At 40.1% G+C, this 21672-nt stretch overlaps 2 protein-coding genes across 3 annotated transcripts; one reads left to right on the top strand and one right to left on the bottom strand.

Moving 5' to 3' along the window:
- Nucleotides 1–4957: 4957 nt before the first annotated feature.
- TMEM52B (transmembrane protein 52B) lies at nt 4958–11087 on the bottom strand. Its single transcript, XM_080600918.1, has 5 exons — nt 10332–11087; nt 9683–9726; nt 8365–8403; nt 7221–7387; nt 4958–6784 (listed from the first exon to the last, which is right to left on the bottom strand). The coding sequence occupies exons 1-5, from the start codon at nt 10377–10379 to the stop codon at nt 6534–6536; spliced, it is 549 nt and encodes a 182-aa protein (XP_080457044.1). The 5' UTR covers nt 10380–11087; the 3' UTR covers nt 4958–6533.
- Nucleotides 8522–21136, top strand: LOC308198469 (C-type lectin domain family 1 member A-like). 2 transcript variants are annotated; one of them, XM_080600900.1, is made up of 7 exons: nt 8522–8588; nt 14165–14584; nt 16453–16551; nt 16886–17035; nt 18943–19094; nt 19707–19825; nt 20097–21136. In XM_080600900.1, exons 2-7 carry the CDS (start codon nt 14497–14499, stop codon nt 20257–20259), a joined length of 771 nt encoding a protein of 256 aa, XP_080457026.1. In that variant the 5' UTR covers nt 8522–8588; nt 14165–14496; the 3' UTR covers nt 20260–21136. The 2 variants fall into 2 exon arrangements, with proteins under 2 accessions (XP_080457026.1, XP_080457027.1); XM_080600901.1 differs by lacking the exon at nt 8522–8588 and having other exon boundaries at nt 14109–14584.
- The last annotated feature ends 536 nt before the right edge of the window (nt 21137–21672 follow it).

Here is a 21672-nt window from a genome sequence, read left to right as displayed (position 1 = left end):
CATAAAGCCCTGGTCTTTTTCTAAAAGTACTCATACAAATCCTTTAGGCTGCTCCAAGAATCTCATAATTCAGGCATTACTGGTGGCTTTATCCCTGTACACTGATACGCACACCTGATTTGCCTGCAGGGTGGGACTCAGGCTGACAACAGAGCTTAGGACACGCCTATTACAAATCACCCCAGCAGACTCACAGTGTGAACTTGTGCCCTCTGCCTTGTAAAAGAGTTGTTTCACGTACTGCCTGCCACCCACTTTTGCACTCTATAGCCCATTGCTTCTTGAACTTGGAGGTCTTTTGGTGGCGCTCTCTCTTCAAGCCCTGGCACGCTGTTGTCTCTCACACTGTGTGAAGGAGACATATGGATGAAACTCATTTACTTAGATGCAGATATGCTGATGGTGGCAGTTCCCAGAAAATCTGGTCTGGCATGGGAATACAAACGGGTATGAGATAGGAATCTCACCTACACTTACAAATTAAGCAAGTACAATCAGGCCTGTCACCTTAAAATGCCTTTATAGTGAGAGGTGATGAATAGGCAAGTTAGGGGTGTGTTTTCTCTCACCTGAATCATGACGTCTACTCTTGGAGGGCTGAAGTGGGCTCCTTGAGAACTCTGGCAGAAGTTTCAGTGCCTATAGGGTTACTACTCAACACAGTGCTGTGTGACCTCCTACACAGTGCAAGGACCAACTCCAACGGGCACGTGCCAGGCTCTCTTAAGGGCAGAGCAACCAACAGTGGGAATGGCATAGATGAGTGTGTTTCAGTCTTTAGTAGTTCACATGCATGAGGTTAGTACAGGAAGCATCATCAACTTGTTTCTGTCTGTGCTTAGACATGTGGACATTTCCCCATGGTTGCAGGTAGTGTCAGAGGATCTCAGAAGGGTGAGTCAGAAGCAAGGCATCATTTTTGTTTAGACCTGGAGAAAATGCTGGTTTTGTGGCATAGTTCTTTTCACCCATGTTTGGCCTCCTTTTTGCTTCCTAATTGCCTGCATCATAGCAGTTGCTAAGTTTACAGGTCTTTAGAGAGGTAGCTGCCTTTTCCTCAAGTGAAGATTTTTTATTGCCTGTTTCACCCAGGCCACCAGCCCACTGTAGCTGTTTTACAGACTGATCTCAAACTCCTGTTAATCACTGTTTCCAACTCCAGGATTTTGTGTGTATATATATATATATATGTATATGTATGTATATGTATATATAGGATACTGAGCTAGCATCTAGGTTGAAATTCTGTCACAAATAGGTGAAAAGTTTCGGGGTTCTTCCCTGGTCTGATGCAAAGACATGGCCCATGAGAGCATTGCTAGGTGACCTCTCCTGCCCCAACAAATCCCATGTGAGGATTACAAATCCCCTTACTGAACTTTTTCTGTCCTGATGATGCAGCCCTGGATATGCAGCCACAAGGCTTGCTCCTCCCACTTTCTGCTTCCTCCCCATCAGGCACTGAATTCCCAGCCCTCTCCTCCGGCTCAGTAAAAACAATAACGTCACTGGCACAACGGCAGGCAGGAAGATGATACATGCAGAAGCAGTAACAAACAGCTAGGCATCTGACTTAGAGTTCTTATTAAAATGTCAGCCCATGGGCATGTGACAAACCCCACATTCTGGGTCCATGTGCTGGAGGGAGGAACTGGAAATGAGGTTGGTTGTTTTTCCTACACTGAACTCCAAGCACAAAGTGGTTCCCAGAGTGGCCAAACAATGAGAGCTTTCTTAACTTTGAGTGTCAGAAGAACTCTGAGCATGTAGTGTATTGCTGTGTCTGCAGATCACGCAGGCAGAGCTTCACTTTAAAAGAGATTCCCTAAGTACTGCCAGTGCTGTAACCATAGAGACAGGAGATAAAAATATTTACTCAGAATCCAGGGGCAGGGGGCTGCAGCCTGTGCTGCGCTATGCAGTGCTCCAGGGGCAATGCTAGGAGCTCTGCAGTATTCGACTGTGAGGTGTATCTACATAACTGGCCAAAATTCCATGACTTAAACATAAAATTATCCCTGTTATTTGCCTTATGTTTTTTGAAGATGTCATCATAGGTGGATATCGCTTAGGCCACCCCTGGGGCTGCTCTTTACTTATATCAGCCACCTGTAACTCAGGATTCCCATGGATATCTCTTTTATTAGTACCTCCACTTGGGTCCTTATTCCATTTGCACCTCCACAGGCTGATATATATTTTAAAAAATATTTTATTTTATTTTATTTTATTTTATTTTATTTTATTTTATTTTATTTTATTTTATTTTATTTTATTTTATTTTATTTTATTTTATTTTATTCTATTTTATTTTATTTTATTTTATTTTATTTTATTTTATTTTATTTTATTTTATTTTATTTTATTTTATTTTATTTTATTTTATTTTTATTCTTTAGTGTGCTTCAGGCATATCAAAGCCTGTCATGTCAGAAAACTTCTACTTTGTAGGCTAAATCTCAACCAGAGAAGGCATACCTGAAGTCACTTGCAATTCTGCTCTGCTGTCCCTCCATGGATAGTTCCCCAGTCCTTACCTGGCATGTCTCCTGTATCTGCTGTGACCAGTCACCAGTTTCTCTTTATGCTCAATCTAATAGCAGCCACAAAAACAGTATGGGCGTGTTGGTTCTGTGTAAGGGCACAGGGCTAGTCACTCTCAGCAAACAATGACTAACTGTGTGGATCTTTTCCTTTCTTCTAGGAAATGTCTCATTATTTTCTATGCTGAAGTCTCACCTCTCTTCTCAATTTTCTCGATTTTCTATGGTTTCTTATTTCTGCTAAAAAGCTGTTCATTCCTCTCAAACTGATTGCATGGACCTCAGCTCAAGTTGCTTAAATGCATACAAATAATGTTATAAGGTGATAAACGGAATAACTTGTACCATGGTGAAAAACAGCAGGAAAGGACAGCAAACAGATCTCACTAACACAAGTTTGGGATCCCTTTGTTCCAGTCAGGTAATTAGAGTGGCCTGTTGGTGAAGGGTATTATTACCACTTATAGTCCTGTGAACACAAAGGAGAAATGGAACAGTGGGGCTAGTGTTTCTGAATGCCAGCTTTTCTCAAGTACCCCATGTTTTAATGGTGGAGAACCTAAGGGAAGTAAGTAGACACCTCTGTCACAGAACCTGGTATAGGTGTACTCTTGGTTCCCTCATGTGTTTCCAGCACAAATTACTAAGGTTTGTCTGACACTAGCAGTTAGACAAGGTTTAAGTCAGCAAAGTGCATGGGAATCTTTACATTTAGATCCTTAGTTACTTATTCATTGCTTAAGAGAATTCCTTTTGCTCTCATCTTTCTCTTGTTGTGCAGGATATTGGAGTGCTCTGTAGAAAATGTGTGCGCCCATCCATCCAAGCTGACACTAGTCCCTGTACACAGCAGCTAAACCAAGCCTAAAATTATGTTATGAAAACCAGAACCCTTTCATTTATTTTCCAGGTATGTCATTCTTTATTCGGGGGCAATTCATGTCCTTATTAATTTTAAATGAGGGGAAAACTGTTGCTACTTGAGTATTTGTTTAAATATTGCATAGAAGTAGTAGTTTCTAATGTTCAATAGTATTTAATGTTTATACTTCATTTTCATTCTGAAAGCATAAAAGATCCCAGAAAGCTTATTGGCCATTATAAAATGACACAGAAGATGATATATTCAACATCTGGGCTCTACAGTGAGATGTAACCACCTCCAATGGAGAACAAAACCCAGACAAATAACTGCAAATAGCAGAACAAAGTAGTAGCTTAGCTCTGTAAATAAGCATAATATACTTTTATGGGGTGTGGTTCTGCTTTACTTATTTATTTACTTTTTCTCCCCACAAAGTACACGTGATCTTTATTGATTAAGTCCTCATTTTTAGATAGTTTCTGGAAGAGAGAACTTTGTCAATTCATGACAGACCTAAGAACAAGAGTAAATTGTCTCCAGTCAATGACATCTAATTGTTGCTTTTAGAAACCATCTCATATCATTATGTAGAATGTCTGTAGATCTGTTACTATTTTATTTATCTATTTAGTTATTTATTAATCTGGTTGTTTCATGTCCTGTAGGCTCTGAGTGTCTGATTCATTGCTAGAGTTATAAATATTTTCTCTGAAATTGCTCATCTGAAATCACTTTAGTAGGAAACTATCCCTTAACAAGTGAAGTTATGTCTATCATTGTTGTCACATTATTTGATCTCTTGCCAGCAAAAAAGCCTTGAGGTGTCTGCTCCACTATGTTACAATTAAGTGTGAGACATGCGAAGAAGGATGTGAGCAGATGGAAAAGTGCAGGAGAGTTAGACTATACTGGTTCTGGTCAGGGGAAATAAATCAGCAGGTATTACCCAGCTCTGGGTACAAGTGACATGTAACTTTTTCCTTGAAATGGAGAAAGGAGATAGTAAAGGTAATGTGTTGTGGAGAAAGGGGAAATCAAGAATTTTAAATCTTCCCTTTTTATTGCACATCTTATCAAAATTACAGTGTAATTATTATTTAAAATTCTTAAAAACTATTAATTCCTATTCTACTAGTCATGGGAGGAATTCCAGCAGCAGGATTGCTGCCCTGTGGAGCACGTCTGCCATCTCATGTTAAATGCACGCACAGCTCAGTTCTCGGCCGCCTGTGTTCACAGGCAGGAAGAAAGGGGTGGAGGCAGTGGAGGAATGGTATGTTCCCAGTGGAAATGATTGTGAAGACTTCCAGGAAGTTTCTGGTCTTGATAGTGCTCGACACATGTTCAGCAGATCCAAATGTCTCTGCTTGCTTCAGGCTCTGACTGTAAAGTAAACAAGAGCCTTCCAGGAAACGTTCTGCAGCTTGCTGGAGAAGTCAGTCTTGAACTGGACTTCAGGGACCAGCTGATGAAATAGGTCACACTATTAGATGTTTCACAAACAGTTACTATTATTTCAGACGTGTTGTAGAGCAGAAAAGGCATAACCTTATATGTCACTTATTTATTTTATTCTAGATTATCATTCATTAATGGTACAATTAGCTAACGACTATGTAATTCAGGAAAAAGTTTGCGATCTAGGAAATCGAGACCCTCTTTCAATTCTCTTCTTGGATATAAAATTTCTGTGACTGGGCAAGGTCTGGGACGTCATCAAAGATGTTTTGGTTTTTCAGTTCTGCTTTATGTTGTCCCTGAAGGTATCTTAGCAACCTTCTCTAAATTCCTTTCTAAAATTTTCCATGGTTTTAATTTCAACAGCAGTTACGTTCTTAAACACATTTGGCAACATGGTTCTTTCTCTTCTTATCTTGCAAAATGACCACGTGTTTCTGTATTTCACAGGAGTATTGTGAAGATCAACATATTAAAGTCTGTGAGGATTATAGCAGGAAGGGCTGTGCAGGCACTTCAAACAGATGTGAAGTCCATGATCTGTGCATTCACATCAACATCAACACACACATGCAGTTAATTCATGACTGCTTATTATTTGATATTGGATATTTCTTATCTTTTAATGTTTTTGTTGCTGAACCTGGGATAGAGACAATACCAATGTAATTCAACTTTCACCTTGTCATGATTCCCTAGTCCGAGGAACATTTAGAGATGATCCATAACTATGCTCATCCAGTTTGATGAAGATTTCTGGATGATTCAACATATATGTATGGATCAGGAAAGACTCACAAATGATCTCTATCTGAGAAATGGCTTAAATGTTTTAAATGATCTTATTTAGCTTGATCTGCTTTTGACTGCAACAGTAGGAATAACTAATACAAGATACAATATGAAGGTAACTAAATTATGATTGAATTTTATTTCAGCAGTTGTGTTCCTGCTCCTCCCATTGTTTGATTTGCTATCACATATATCATAGGTTTAATTCAAATGCCAGAGCCTGTAACTGCTGTTTCAGAAGTGCTATACATCCTATTCAGGACCAGAGTGTGCTCGCTGTATATATCCTATAAATCATTTAGGGAACTGCACTGCACATACTACCAGTGTATCCTATCATTTGCTTACATACAGACTGTGTTCCTACACAGCTCTTTTTTATTATTATTTTTTATAAAATTTACTGTGAATTGTTGGCACCTTCCTAGAGTTTGGTTTTATTACTGCGTAGTAAGGCCTTTTCACATTTTTGTTTTTCCTGGTATGAAAAGCTCTGCCATCTCCAGGAACCTTAGGCTGGAAGCAAGTACAACGAGGTAACACCTGCCATCTCCCTGCAGGTCTCCAGCACCAGCGTGCAAAGTATCTCAGCACCTTGATCCTGCTGCCTGTTAGATTATACATGCAAACTGTGATTCTAATGACATGTGTGTAATAAATGGACCTGGGGAGTGCCAATGGTTGATTATCTCAAGGAGGTATCAAAAGGAACCATCAAAATATGCTGGATCTTGAACTGTTTGGAATTTTAGTATCTTTTTTTGCCTTTGTCATTAGACTAAGGAGTTTAATCTGGTATTCCTAGCCCTGCCCAGAAGAACTAGCCTCTGAATGAAATCATTCTCTATTTTACTGCCATTCAGTAAAAACAAGCACTAGCGTCCTGGAAGGGCTGGCTGGGCATCCTTGACCTCAGCAGATGTTTGCAGTTTTGCTTTGGGCACTGGATCCACATCTGTCACTTTCAGCCCGGCCTTGGCGACTGTGAACCTGCTCATGTGCAGAGCTTCCTCGTAGACTGGAGGGGTGTCTGACGCCGAGAGGGGTGATGTTCCCTGCACAGAGTTATGGGAGTGTGCCACTGCTAGTATTCTCCTGGCAGCAGGTCCAAACACCGAATGGAGAGCTGGAAGGGAGGACACAAAAGCCATTTGCCTCATTCTGAAAGCACCATACGATTAGAGCACAGTGCACAGGTTTTGTCCCCATGGCCTGAATATTTTCCTTTTCCTACCCTTTCATCCTGGGGAGGAATGAAACCCCCTCAGCAATATCCCATAATTGCTCCTTCATCAAATGGCACCAAGACACCTGTAGCTGCCCTTAGTTCACCCAAACACATCTTACAACCAATTCACCATCTGACCATATTTGCTACATGAGGCTTGGTGAGCACCTTAATTTATAGTATTTACAGATGCCACTTTCCCAGCATCCTGCCTGGGATTTCCCTCTGTCAGCCCATTGGAGGACCTTGAGATGCCCCAACCTGGGCTTTTTACAGTACATCCCTTCACAGCTGAGTGTGCTGAGGTCCCCAGCCTCTGTCAAAGCCAACTCACAGGTAATGGTGTTCTGGAGGGTGCTGTCATGATCAAAAGCAATGACGGTGACCTCGTAGGGCTGAGGACCTGATTCGTCCCCTCCTTGATGGCAATGAAAACAGCATCTCATGCAGACAGAAACCAGGCCACACAGAAGAAGCAGTCCACCAATCACAACCACCAGCCTGGAAGGGGAGAGAAAACAGAATTTGAGCAGAAAAATCTTGTTTAGAGAGGGCATATTAAGATCTCTCCCTGCTTAAAGCAGGGTTAATATCAAAGCTAGACACAATTATCTGGGGCTTTGTCCAGCAGAGTTTGGACAGTCTGTGGAGATGGAGATCCCATCCTTTCAGGCACCCATTCCAGTGCAGCATCATCCTTAGGGTAAACATTTTTTATTCTACCTGATCTTCTGCGTAATCTTCTGTCTATCAGAACTTCCCTGGATGCAGCTTGGCCCATGGTCTGGGATCTTTAGGCTGTGCAACTTTGAGAAAACTCTGGCTCTGTCTTCTCTTCAGATACACTTTAGCTTGTAGAAAACTGCAGTTAGGTCCCTTCCCCCCTGCCTCTTAGCCTCCTCCAGTCTGAACAGACCTAGTCCTTTCAGCCCCTCCTCACACATCATGTCCCCTGATTATTTTGTTGGCTTTCCAGGAGCCTTGCTCCAGTTTATCAACACTTCTTTTGTACTGGGGGACCAAAACTGGACTAAATATTCCAGAAGTGTCCTCATGAGTGACAAGTGGAGAGGAAAAGTTATACCTCTCAATCTGCTGGCTACAATCTTACTAATGCAGCCCAACAACTGCCACACTTTTTAATCCCATCCTTAATTACTAAGGAAATGGACTGAAATTAGTAAAAAAAAAATGAGCCTTTTAAAAGGCATACAGTGACAGGAAGGCTTTATTAATATTGCACTTGCAAGTATACATGGAATAAAAAAGGAGGCCTGTGGTTGTAAGTCAATGTTTGCCAAAGACAATGCAGTGTCTAGGGGCTGGCTTGCTACTACTGCAGAACATTAGAAGGTGTAAAGGGAATGTGGGGGGTAGGATCACCCTTGAGTGAGTTACAAGACCACATTTAATCCCACTATTTGCTGCTGGAATTGTCCAGCGATACAGATCTTTAAAGTAATCATATGTCATCTTACCAGATATACCACAGACGGACCCACTCCGTACCTGAACAGCTGAGAAGAGGTACAAGAAATAGTTAGACATAGAACAACAAATAAATGGAAAGATCCCCACTGTATCCTCTTCCAGCTTCCCTCACAACCCTGAGTTACACTCCAGCTTGTAAATGACACAAAATATGAGAAAAACACAGTATTTCATATAGGAGGCAGTTGTCCAACCTCATCAATCTTGTCAGGTGAGTTTCCCTTCTGTTTGGCTTTATCTCTTTATTGTTCCCCTGATAATTGTGCCTGACCAATTTGGTTTGCAAACCTTAGGAACTGCATCATGTTATAATTTCTGAACTTCCTTGCTTTTTTTCACAGTTCAGTCTGACCAATGTTATTATGTTTCACTTTGTTTTTTTTTTTTCTTTTTTTTTTTCTGACTTTCTCGTTGATTTTTTTCTGTCCCTGTGGGTACATTTTGGATACTGTGTTGTATGTTCCTTTAGTTTCAGTCAGTAGACCTGCCTGTGCATTTTTAAAGATATTTATTTAGTAAAAACAGAATCCTCGTAGGACATTTTTCACATTTGTTTTAGAATGGAACAGAACGGAATGGAACGGAACAGAACGGAATGGAACGGAATGGAAAGGAACAGAACAGAACAGAACAGAACGGAACAGAATAGAATAGAATAGAATAGAATTCAATGCAATAGTTCAGTTGGAAGGCATCTTCAAAGGTCATCGTGTCTAACTGCCCGACCTCTTGAGGGCTAAACAAAAGTTAAAGCATATTAATAAGGTCATTATCCAAATGCTTCTTGAACACTGACTGTCACGGGACATCAACCAGCTCTCTAGGAAGTATGCTTCAGTATTTGACCACCATCATGGTAACGAAATTTTCCAGATATCCAGCCTGAACCTCCCCTGGCGTAGCTTTGTGCCATTCCTGTGTGCCCTTCATTTGCCTTATTTTCTATTATTCTTACAAATAACACCACCATTCAGCAAAGAAATATATTTTAAAAACAAGTTTTTAAGGAAAGGTTAATTACAAATTCATAATCTCAGCTAATCAAAATTACACCAGAACACTATTAATCATTACAGTTATCCAAATAGGGAGCAGAAACAGTACTGCATGATGAATATGTTGAATAGGTAGCAATCAATGCACTTAACCTTCAAAGCAATGGGTATTTTATGTAAGTTTTCAGTAGTCAAAATGAAAGTAAGCTTTTATGGAAAATGTCTGTCACCATGTTATAACACTGATGTCCACTACTAACTTTGACCTTCACAGTTTTCTTAAAAGAGTGCAAGATCTCCAAATACTCACAATTCAGCATTGAGACACCCTTCCTCGCCCCTCACTTGGGGGAACTAGAAGGAGAAAAACAAATAAGATATGCAACATTTATCTCTGTCACCTAGACAGTTACCAGTCTGAATTTCCTATGGAAAGGTCTTGCTGTTATCTTCAACAATTTCCCTGTATATTCTGCTGTAGATTTAAAGTTACTGTGATGGCAACTTCACCATTTCACATTCTTAACTTCACATAGTCAATAAAATCCTATTTAACATTGTTTCTAGCGCAGACTCCAACTTCCCTTTGCACTCACCACAAGTTTCCCTTTTCCCTTATCTGTAGCTATGCCATACTACAGATGTAAATCATTCTCCATGCTCAAATATTGGGAGTGTATATATATGGGGATTACATATTACACTCACATCGATTTGAATTCATCTCTTTCTCTCCAGCACTCCTACCCTTCTCATTCTTCTGCTTTGGGTACCCTGACCTCTGGGTTATCATCCCTGGAATAACAGCAAATATTCTTCTCTTCTGCATTTGATATGCCCAATTCTTTCTAGTATAACAGAAATTCCTGTAATTATCAATTGCTAACAGCTGTCCAGCTTTCCAAGGTAACTCCACAAATAAGTAGAGACCACGTGAAAAGGAACTTGATGTGACTTACCCATAAGAAACACCCTAAAACAAAGCAGATCATGACAAGGTTATGCATCCTGAAGGGGTGGTTCTGTGGCCTCTTGCTGTCTCAAGCTACTCGGTGACTTTCCTTCTTGTTAGATTCTGTTCATCCTCACCCATTCACTGATTAGAATAAAGAGCACATTCCTTGTATGTTGAATCCAGTCTCTTCCCACTCTACCTCTTTTAATCTGCCTCTGGATCTGTCCTTTGTCTCTGCCCTTCAGGTTTTTGTTTTTACTCTTCTGTTCTCTGTCACTGACAACTCCTGTTTGGTTCTGCCTGTCACCTTTCGTTATTTTCTTGATGTGCTTCTTCCTCTCTTTTGAAGAGTTCTCTGAAACCTTCCAGTCAGATCAGGAGAAAAGCGGTACTTATGAGTTCTTACTTTAGATGTTGAACTAGTTCGATGAAGGGCATCAAGAGATCTCTGCAGATCTGAACGTTCCCTTCTGTTAGCAGAAAGGGTCTGAGTTTGTTCATTACAAATTATTCCTCTCCCCGCCCCTACCCTGAGGGGAGTGGGTTGAAGGTCATGTTATTGACCTATTTAAATGTGTATCAGATTCTTCTCCCTCCTCCAGTACTTTTTCTGCCCCTTACCTCTACAGATTCAGTCTATTGACTTTATCCATGTGATCAATGTCTAGAGTGTGTTACAACTGGGAAGTTTCTGCTAGGTGAAAGAGCTTGCAATATAATAAATAATTGTGCGCATATGTGTATGTGAATATACTATGCCTCCTGGATCTCCCACTTTAAGGCTCTGCCATCATGCCTGTTACCTGGTAGTCTCCTGCTGTGTCAGTCCTGCAACTACCGGTCTGCTTACTTCTCTCTCACAGGTCCCAGTCTTGAAAGTCCTGCATGGCCAGCCAAATCTCCCCAAATACTTTGCATCATAAGGGATACATGTTGATTCTCCTATCTGGATACAATAAGTCCTACTATTAGTTAAATTAGAAGGTTCCATTCAACAACCGGTTAATTTTCTTTATTTTGTAGAGCTGCCTTGGATTTCTGTTTCTGCTTATGACTACTCAGAATATCATTACTTGCATAAAATCGTGTTCATGTTCTCTTTCTCTTTGAACAGCTAAAACAGGAAAAATGTGTTACTATTTGTGTTTGGGAACCACCTGGGACTGGTGTATAAGTGTATGTTAAGGGCAGGATAGCAACTAGAGAGACTTGTTGCTCCATGTTGCAATCACGTTAAGCTGGTGAATCATTAGCCTTGGTGATGCATTTTAGAGTTGCAGAGCAGAACCAATTAATTCATGAACATAATGTATTCTTACAAGGCACGCTAAAAAACATTTACCATTCTCTAATTATAAAAGTAGTGGTGCAGTGTAAACATTCCTTAGCATGATTCTCTGTCTCTTTCTCTCTCTCATTGCTTTTGTTTCTAAATTAGTCTGCTACTGGAAGAATGTTTCTGCATCGTGGTGGACAAATAAGAAATATAGAAACATGAGCTAATGGCTTTCTTTTTATGTGGGAAGTGGACAATATTCTTTTTCCTCTTTCTCCTTAAATTCTTTTGTGTATTATAAGAATTTTATTGGAAGATCTCTGCCAATGACAAGGGTGGTGGAACTAGATGATCCTTAAAGTCCTATCCAACTCAAACCATTCTACTATTCTATGGATCTATGGAAGTTAGAAGAAAAGACACAAAAGAACTGTAAAATAGCTTTTCTTGTATGTGCAACTTTAAAAACTGTTAGAATAAAATGTGGAAAAGAAGAGCAAATTATCAATGTTTTTCAGGGGATTTTTGCTCATAATTCAATAGATTACCAGTTGATTTTTAGCTGAAATTCAGTCTCATAAGAATTTCAAATTCTAGAAGGACCAAACTGAAGAAATATCAGATAGAGTGGTTAAAAAAAATCTAATGAAAAAGCATCAGTGCAACGTGAAGATGTGACCCCTCCAAAAGCATACCATAACTCACTCTTGCTGAATTTCATTGATCATTCTTTTTCTATTTATATGGCATTGCCATCAATACTGTGTTTCTAATAACCCGTCTGTGGCTGTCATCCAACAATGATTTCAATTTCTCCACTTTCCCTTGATATTTTGCCTCAGTTATCTCTATATTTTATTTGTCTTTGCTTTATTTTATTATTTTATTTTATTATTGAAGTAAAAGTTGTCTTTCATATTTTCCCTTGGCACCTTTCAAAAGGTTCTAAAAATGTGATCAGACTCTTACAGAATTGTTAAAACAAACAAAAATGTCCCATCACTGACTTTTCATTCTTTGACATAGTTTAAAATCTAATAGTCCATGCAACAGTAAACTATGTGATTTCCACATATCTTTCCTTGGATTCTAGAGAAAGCAGATCTGAGCATGGGCAGAAGATACTCTTGTCCTGTCTCAGCTATCCTGTTCTGGTTGTATCAAGGGATGGATGTCAAGCCTGTTCTTTTATTTCTTAGGTAGCATGATTTTAACTGGGAGTAAAACTTCTTAAAGTACTGAAAAAAGTGCTGCTGTACTGCTTACTCTTGGAAATCTTTCAGAAATTGCTGCTTGTTCCCTCTTATTCTTCAAATGAGTATTCCACTAAAGCCAGCTTAATTAGTCATACTCAATACTTCTCCAGGGACACTTAGAAATGTAAAATACAGAACAAATTTGGGACTCATGGGGACCCCTGATACTATTGCTGGTGTAGCAAGGCATCATGAAGGTTTTTATATATTTTACAATGGATGATGATAATCCAAAAGGGTTCTGTCACTTGTAAAACAAAACCGGATCTTTATCAAATGAACTAGGTGCAAAGGAGCAGAACACTTCCACATTTCATGTTCCTTCCACTGATGACATAATGGTTATTGAGAGAAGGTATGACAGAAGATTCACAAACACCATCTCACCGGGGACAGGCCAAGACACTCCCGGAAATTAACATCTATTGGCCTATCTGTGTCTTCTGCCCAGATGCTGAGGTCTAAGTTACTGTACTCATTTCTTCCACTCTAAGATAAAAGTTTGGGATTCTATGCTACTTGGTGCTCTTCCTCTGTCCCAGAGATTCACAGCTGGTGAGACCAGCAGTTCTTGAGCTGTGTGCAGCAGTGCCACATGCAATAAAACAGAAGGTTCAGGTTTCATTCCTGCCTTTTTTTCAGCAGACATAGAAATACTGGTACACTTGCTCAGCTTCTCCATCATACTACCAGCACTCGGTGTTCTAGAGACCATGGGGCAGACTCTCAAGCTGATGGGTGACTCCTCCTTGGATGCAGTGTCAACTCCCAGCACAGTGACTTGCTGCTGTGCTCTGTTAGTTGTTCTTGCTAAAAGGAGGGAATTGTGTCACATGTGACTGTGCCTAGGTTGCTTCTAGGCCTGAGCTAGTATAGGAGCACAGCATCATACCCTGGCATGTGAATTTTCTACCTAGACTCTCCATTAGCTGATTTCTTCAGCTCACTCCCTTTTACAGTGCAGACATAACTGGAAGGACAGCTGGAAGGACAAACTTTTTCATGTCCCAGGAATGGGCAATGGTTTTAACAAACCTCTGTGCTACCCCATCAGGACAACTAAGATGTGCTCATAGACAATAAGCAAAGGAATAGTTCCCACTTAATTTTACCTCCATTCCTCCTCATAGCAAGTAAGACTGGGGAGCAATTTTGGCTAAATTTTCTGAATATTAATCACTGGAGAATAAAGCCAGGAAACAAATATTCCTGATGCTGAAAAACTTCAAGGAATAGTTTAGACATAATCCAAAATTAACATCAGTTCCTCTTCAACTCTTGTCTTCCTTCTTTTTCTTTCTACAGAAAGGATGCAGTTCCCAAACTGGGTAACTATGCATTTGTTCCATGAATTGAAAACTGGAGATTTCCATGCCCCATTGCAATCTGCATACACAGGAGAGTTAAATACTATTCCGGGACTCCATTTTAGAAGCTTCTGCTGCATGTAAATAACCCTGGCACCTCTGTGTCATGAAGTCCTTGAGAATGAGCCAAAAAAACCCTTCTGACTGCTATATGAATCACTCTCTCAACTCCCAGTGACACTGAGCGTATATCTGATCCCAGCCAGAACCTAAGCTCTGTTTCTTCTATGGAATCAACCCAAACTTTGATTTCTCCTGTAACCTTCAGAAATGACTGAAGAAGTGACATACGCAGACCTGAAGTTCGTGACATTGGAAAAATTACAAACCAAGGACATCCAGACTGCCAGAGCAAAAGGTAGTGTTGATGCTGGGGACAGTTCTCCACAGGGCAAACTTTCACCTTGGATAATATTTTCATGTGGCACTCAGAGGAGATTGCCACCTACGTGTTTCAGCTCAGTTTCTGGGAGACCTTTGGACTCAAATCTTCAAAGAAATTGAAGGGACAGAAAAAGAGCAGGATGTTAAAAAGAATGGAAGTCTGGAGAAAGGGGAAGAAGTGCTTAAATTTGAGAGACTTAATTAAAGTTGTGGGATGCAGTTAAGGAAAAAAAGGCATGTTCAGGCTAGATATCAAGTGTCAGGTCCTGGAAGTTAGTGAAGTAATCTGTCTAAGGAACCCTGTGAAAGTCTTTCAACTTTAATCATTTAAATATGAGTAACTGAAATAAATGCTAAGAAAAGCAGGTTATATCTCAGGGGGAGGAACGGATGGACAAATACGTTTTTGTACTTAAAAATCATAAAAAATATGCTATATAGCTTCACAGAGGACACAGAGGAAGGTGGGAATGTGGCTGATCCCAAATCTGTATTCTGTACTCTACACGTTAGTGTTTTAAAGTTGCTCTGTATGAAAGGTATGAGAAAAACAAAGAGATTTTATGTCCCAGCCTGAATAATCAAATGAATTTATTAGGCTAGCAGATTAAAGAGCTCTTTCTGAAAGAAATTTTCCCTTATTAGCTAGTCTGTGATTATTTCAAACTCATTTTTCAAGGGTTCTTTGTATTTTATATTTGGAGGTTGAAGCTGAATTCCTAGTAGTCTAGTAGGGTTAATCCCAACTGTTAGGTTAGAGGGTTAGGGAACACAGGAGATAAAAGACAGAAGTATCAGAGGCAGGTATCCCAGTTATTTCTGTTGGTGACTTCAACATAATTTAAGTATTCTCACTGAAGTGTTGTATTGGAGTCTACCAAAAGAAGACAAAAGTCATGAATCACAAGATTCATTCCCAGTTTGGCAGGTTAGGCACCCAAAAGTCAAAATACACCAGTACCTCGCAGCATATGAAAATGTTGACCATGTTTTGAGCCCAAATGTTTCCTTGATGGTCTTTTCACACATGTGAAAGTCTATGCTGTTTAGCTTTATTTGTTCAATTTGTATTCTCTTAATACTTCGTGGCTAAGCTAATCTCTATGGCCTACTCACTTCTTAGCCCCAAATTCCTGAGGAGAACTGGTCACGGCCAAATGGCAGGACATTTTTTTTAATGTAATACCACTTACTGGTATACTGGAATCTCAGCAATTTACTGGGCTGAGCACTGGTCATGTTGTCTTGTGCAATGTAGGATCTGGAGACATAAAGATGAGAGGTGCCAGTGTCCAGTTTTGGGATCCTCAGTACAAAAGTCATGGACATGCTGGAGATAGTCCGAAGAAGGGCTATGAAAAGGATTAAGGGAATGAAGTGTATTATATATGAGGAAAGGCTGAGAAAGCTGGGACTCTTCAGCCTGGAGAAGACAATGCTCGGGGTGGTGGTGTGTATTTGTGTGGTTCTCTTCAATGTATTTAAATACCTGGAAAGAAGCTGTAAACAGGACAGAGCCAGGCTCTTTTCAGTGGTGCCTACTGCCAAGACAAGAGGCAATGGGTACATACTGGAACACAGGAAGTTTCTTCTCAACATTAGGAAACATTTTACTGTGAGGGTGCCTAAGCACTGGCACAGGTTGCCCAGAGAGGTTGTGGAGACTTCTCCTGTGGAGGTATTCAAATGCCATTTGGTCATGGTCCTGGGTCACCTGCTTTAGGTGTTCCTGCTTGAGCAGAGGGGGATGAACCAGACGACCTCTAGAGGTCCCTGCCAGCCTCAGACGTTTATTGATTCTGTGCCTGTTCTTGATGCTTTCCTTCTTTTTTTGTATCTCAGATTCTCGCAGTCGATCTTCCTGTTGGCAACTGGCTACAATGGCGCTTGGGGTTGTCTGCCTAAGTTCAGTGGCAGCTACAGGAGTCTTGGCAGCCAAGTGTAAGTATGGTCACAGAAGGGGTGGTCAGAGCTGTATGAACAACTAGAAGCAATTTAAGGAAAATGATTAGCCTAAAGAATTAATGGAGGAAAAAAATGATCCCTTTCTGGAAGAATTTACCCACCCAGGAGACTCCACAGACATCAAAATCATGATGAAGTATGTGTCAGGATGTAGATATGTCTTATGTAGTACACACAAAGTGTAGGTAGGTCAAGTATATTTGGTTTGGGGGAGAAATATGCGTCTTTGGTAAGTTTATTTGGGTGACATTGAGCTCTTTGCCTTTAATATTAATGGAACAAATTCATTCTTGTTTCACTGTCATTCAAGTCATCCTGGTCTGCCATGCTGTGCGTGAAAGGGATGAAAACTTCACCCTGCAAAAGGCAATTATGGAAAACCTCAGCCAGCAGTTGGAGCACCTCCAGGCTCAGAATTTGAACTTGTCAGAAACTGTAAAGCAACTTGCCACCTCCAGAGGTACATACTGGTGGGAAGAAGGTGATTCCACCTCATGGTAACCACAAATATGATTGTTTTCTATCAAAAATATTGAAAGGAAAATTCAAAATCTCTAAAATTGCTCTGAATTATTTCTTTGGAAAATTAATTTCTGGTGAATCAATGAAAAGACTGCATTTCCATTTCTTAAGTATCAGTCTCTTTGAAGTATGCTTATTGAATTTTTGTAATGGAGCGTTTTTAAATCCTAAAGCAAATAAACATTTTAATTCAGAAAGTATTGATGATGATACTTCATCATGATGATGATGATACTTCTGTTTTTTACTTCCCAATTACTTCCCAATTTTAATTCCCAATTACAATTCCCATTACTTCCCAATTATGATACTTCTGTTTTTATATTAAAAAAATGTGTTTTCAATAGGCAAATTCATTGATGCCACCATTCCCCCTTTGTTGTTGTCAGTTTCAGCGAATTATGATAAAAAAAAATGGTGGAAAATTCCTACTAGCACTAGTTTTCTGGAATGCTTTGACTGCTCAAGACAGTTTTAGTCCGTTACATAGTAGTGGATGCAGCAGATCAAATAGTGCTGACCTCTGCCAAATAGGATTGGAATCACTGGTGTTAACAGTTTACAGACCATATCCAGAGGGTATATTTTAACTTGTGTAAAATAATGGTTTGAATCTTTAATATTGAGTGGGCTTAATATGCTAGATTATCACATAGTGGAGGGAAGAGAATCATTATAAATGAAAGGCTTGTGAAAGAGTGACAAAATTATTGTCTTTGTAAAAGTCTGCATTTGAATTTAACAGAAACCAGAAGCTACTTGTAAGAATCAAGTGCACTGTGCTGTGCTATCTGTTGCCATCCAGCATCAAGTCCCTATATTCCCAGCTGGTACTGAGTTGTTATAATATCAAATTGCCTTGTGAACTGCAAAACAATAGTCATGATCCACCCAGTAGTTTGGACCCAGTTCCCAAAGTTCTCCAAAATATTTTATCTGGCAGGTCTTTTTGCCACTTGTGATTATTTCTGTTTCCAACTAGAAAAGGGATTTTCTAGATTGTGCAAGAGTGGTGGAAAAATTGAATATTTTGAATTCTTACTGGCTTCAGTATTACCCAGGGCCCCAACAAGCAGCTAACAGAATAATATGGCAGAATGAGACAAAGTCCAGCTGTCAGAAAGGTATTTTTGGAAGAACAATGGGTGCAATATCTTTCACTTTGGCTGGCCATCACTATCTGCCATCTGCATGCTGAATCCATAGCATATATGAAATGCTGCCAGAGAAGTTCCAGTATAAGTTGCTTTGCAAAGCATATAGGAGGGAAGAGCTGACCCTTAAGTTGTTAGCAAGAAACTGAAAGTTCACATGAATAGAGATGACCCCATATGACTGAAAGTCTAGGTTCCCTCTACCTGTATGTCCACCTAGATCCATGTCTCTGTGAACATAACTCAATCGTCAAAATTTCCTCTAGTTGTGCTGTACTAGCACTCTCCTACCAGCAGTTATCCCATTGCATGGAGAAGAAAAAAGAGTACCCCAGCACTCCATCTCATTGTGAAGCTGGAAGGCTTCAAATACGGTGCAAAAATCAGTCATTATCAGTTCTACAGTTCTGGATTTCATACACATATTTTCACAGGCTTTCTGCTCATATTCAAAAAATCTTTAGTATTTGTTTATCTGATTTTAATTTTGAAATGTTATTCCGGTCTTCTGGCAACTGTGTTCATAAAGTCTCCCCTGAAGATGTGAATTTAGCTGCAGAATGAAAGAGGAGTTGCTGCTTCTCTGTGGTAGAGAGGCTGTGCACTGCTCTTGTGATCTTGCAGAAATCCACTAGACTAGAAGAGACTGCCATCGCTGACAAAGCTGATCAGGTGCTGTTTTGTTTTCAAGGATATAAATGTACTCCTTGTCCTGAGACCTGGCTGCAGTATGGGGAGAACTGTTACTACTTTTCAAAGGAATGGAAAACTTGGCAAGAAAGCAAGGCTCGGTGCTCTGCTCTGGAGTCCAGATTTCTTAAGATAGAGAGTAAGAAAGAGCTGGTAAAGATTCTTTTTTGTTGTTCTTTCCTCTTTCTAAGTACATGCACTACATCTAATGTGGTCTGAACAGTCACTCCATCTTTCTACTGGAACAGTATGCTATGGCATGCACGTGCTGGACCAAGTTGCAAAAAACTTGGTCCCTGTCTCTTTGAAGTCACTCTGCTTGTACTGTGGCTGTACTCTCTCTTACGCATCTTCACTGACTTCAGGAGAGTTCACTGAGACACACCAGCTTGGGTCTACATCTACAGCCTCACCCCACCTCAGGTCAAATATAATAGAGCTAGTACTCATTAGCTTTAGAAGGGTGTTAGAACGGAGTCATTATTCTATATCTTTTACCCAGCTATGTGCAGTCTGTGGTTATCTCAGTGACCATTTTAGCTGATAACTGCTAAAGGCTCTCAGCAGGTTCATTTTTCTTATCTCCAAAATAGCACTTAACTGCCAGGTGTAGGAGGCACTGCCCAGAGTCACTTGCAAAACAATGTCTATTACACACAGGTGTGAATACTTCACTTTAATTTCCTTCTTTCCTTTTCCAAATCATACGCCGTTATGAATGAAGCAGGGATGTGATTCACAGGCTTCATATTTATTTCTGTACAGGACTTCGTAATGCAATCGGCACAGTCTTACAGTTCGTATTCTTTCTGGACTGGTCTGTCTCACAATGGATCTGAGGGGCCCTGGCTATGGGAGGATGGATCAGCTTTCTCCACGGATCTGTAAGTGACTATGCAGATAGGAACAGACCAAGTCCATGCATATTTCTTGTGAACCAAAGGCAGGAGCCTTTAGCCACCACTTAGTACTCAGCTGCCCATCCCCACAGTTTGTCATCAGATTGCTCATCACTTGTTTATTCATCCAGACAAGCCTCCATAAAAGAGTTTATATGCTAGTGTGGGTCAAATAGGTAGCAGCCATCATGAATTATTATATTAGTCTGTGGAATTTTTCATGGGATGGTGAAAATCTTTGTTATTTTTTTCACAGGTTTCAAATCCAAGAAGTCAGCTCAAGTCCTTTCCTAGAGTGTGTGTGGCTTCAAGGTTCAAACATAGGCACTGCACAGTGTGGTGAATACAAATTTTGCATTTGTGAGAAAATGGTGGATCCTGCAGTGATTGAACAAGTGAACTACTTAGACAGGCAGTAGTGTGCAGAGCATTGCAGAAAGCCCCATCCTGCGATATGCTGTTGCAGGGACAAGTTCTGACCCTGGGTTTGCAATAAAGATAAAGAGTCTGAGCTCAGGTTAGCATAATGTCAGGGATACTATAAACTTGTCCTCTAGTGATGCACATCAGCCAGGCTCCTTGTGCGTTTTTTTTTTTTCCCAGCAACTTAATTCCCTCTTTTTTCTTTCAGGCCTTGTGTTCTTGTGTAACCAGTTCTATCCACTTCTTATATATTCCATTCTAAGTGAAGCAAAATTAAGTACGATTCCAGAACTCAATTTTATAGATTCATTCATATCACTCACAATCTGTAATCAATGTACATTAGCTAGGACAGCACATATATGTTTTCAAAATGCATCCATTGGGTAATCACACATGACTGACACAAATGCCCATTTTACAATAAACTGCCAAATATTTGATTTAATTTCAGTCCCTACCAGCTGGTAACTGGATGGTACAAAGAAATCTGAGACTGTATTAAAAGACAAATAAAAATACTACTAGTTCTATTGGTTAGAGAGTAAAGTTTTGAAATGAGATTGCATCCCCTATAGGCTCATAAACCAGAAAGCAAATGCAGAATACATCTTTATTGAGGAAAGTCACCAATTTTTAATGTCAAGGGTGCCAGTCCAACTGCTAGTGGATTCTGCTTCATCAGGTATTAGGGAAAAAGGCACATTCCTCCAAGACATCTGTGTTAATAATTATCTGTCTCACATCTGATCCAGTTCTTTGATATCCCAAATCCATTTTCTATCCTGTTCTAGAATTTCACAACTGAAATAAATATTGCTACAACTGACCTTTTCTGTAGTGTCTTCTTGGTATGTCACTGCACACAGTAGGCTGAATGACCACCAAAACAGGGCCTTTATAATGATGCAGCAGAGATGTTTGAAGTCCCACAGGAACAGACAAGTTTATGTTTTGGGACTTCTATTCTTGTGTGTATTTTGTTCTAGTTTGAGCCATTTGATGAAAATTGGACTATAAGTTCCTAGATATGGCGGTATCTCGGCAGGCTTATAATTATGATTATTTCAGACTTGAAGCTGTGCATCGGAACTCTGCAGTAAGAACAGCCAACAAGTGTGCTTCATCCCTCACTAGATGAGTATTTAGCAATATGGCAATGATCTTAGTTATCTTAATTATGGGTATGAAGAAGTAATTCAGAGGAGCCAGGACAACAGAGTGTCTTGTGTCACAGTTATCTCATAGTCTGGAAATGCTGCTTATTCTAAGTCTAAGCACGGGGCCTCAGCAGCAGTGGAGATGTTACCTGGGATCCCAGCACTTACCTGTCTACAGGGGATGCAGGTAAGATGTGAAGGATGGAAGGAGTAATCCATACTGGACTGTTGTACTAGGACATGCTGCGA

This window comes from Anser brachyrhynchus, assembly GCF_964034855.1.
Source record: "Anser brachyrhynchus genome assembly, chromosome: 1".
Classification (NCBI taxonomy): domain Eukaryota; kingdom Metazoa; phylum Chordata; class Aves; order Anseriformes; family Anatidae; genus Anser; species Anser brachyrhynchus.
Note: the sequence above shows the minus strand (reverse complement) of the source record. Positions and strands in the feature narration are given on the sequence as shown.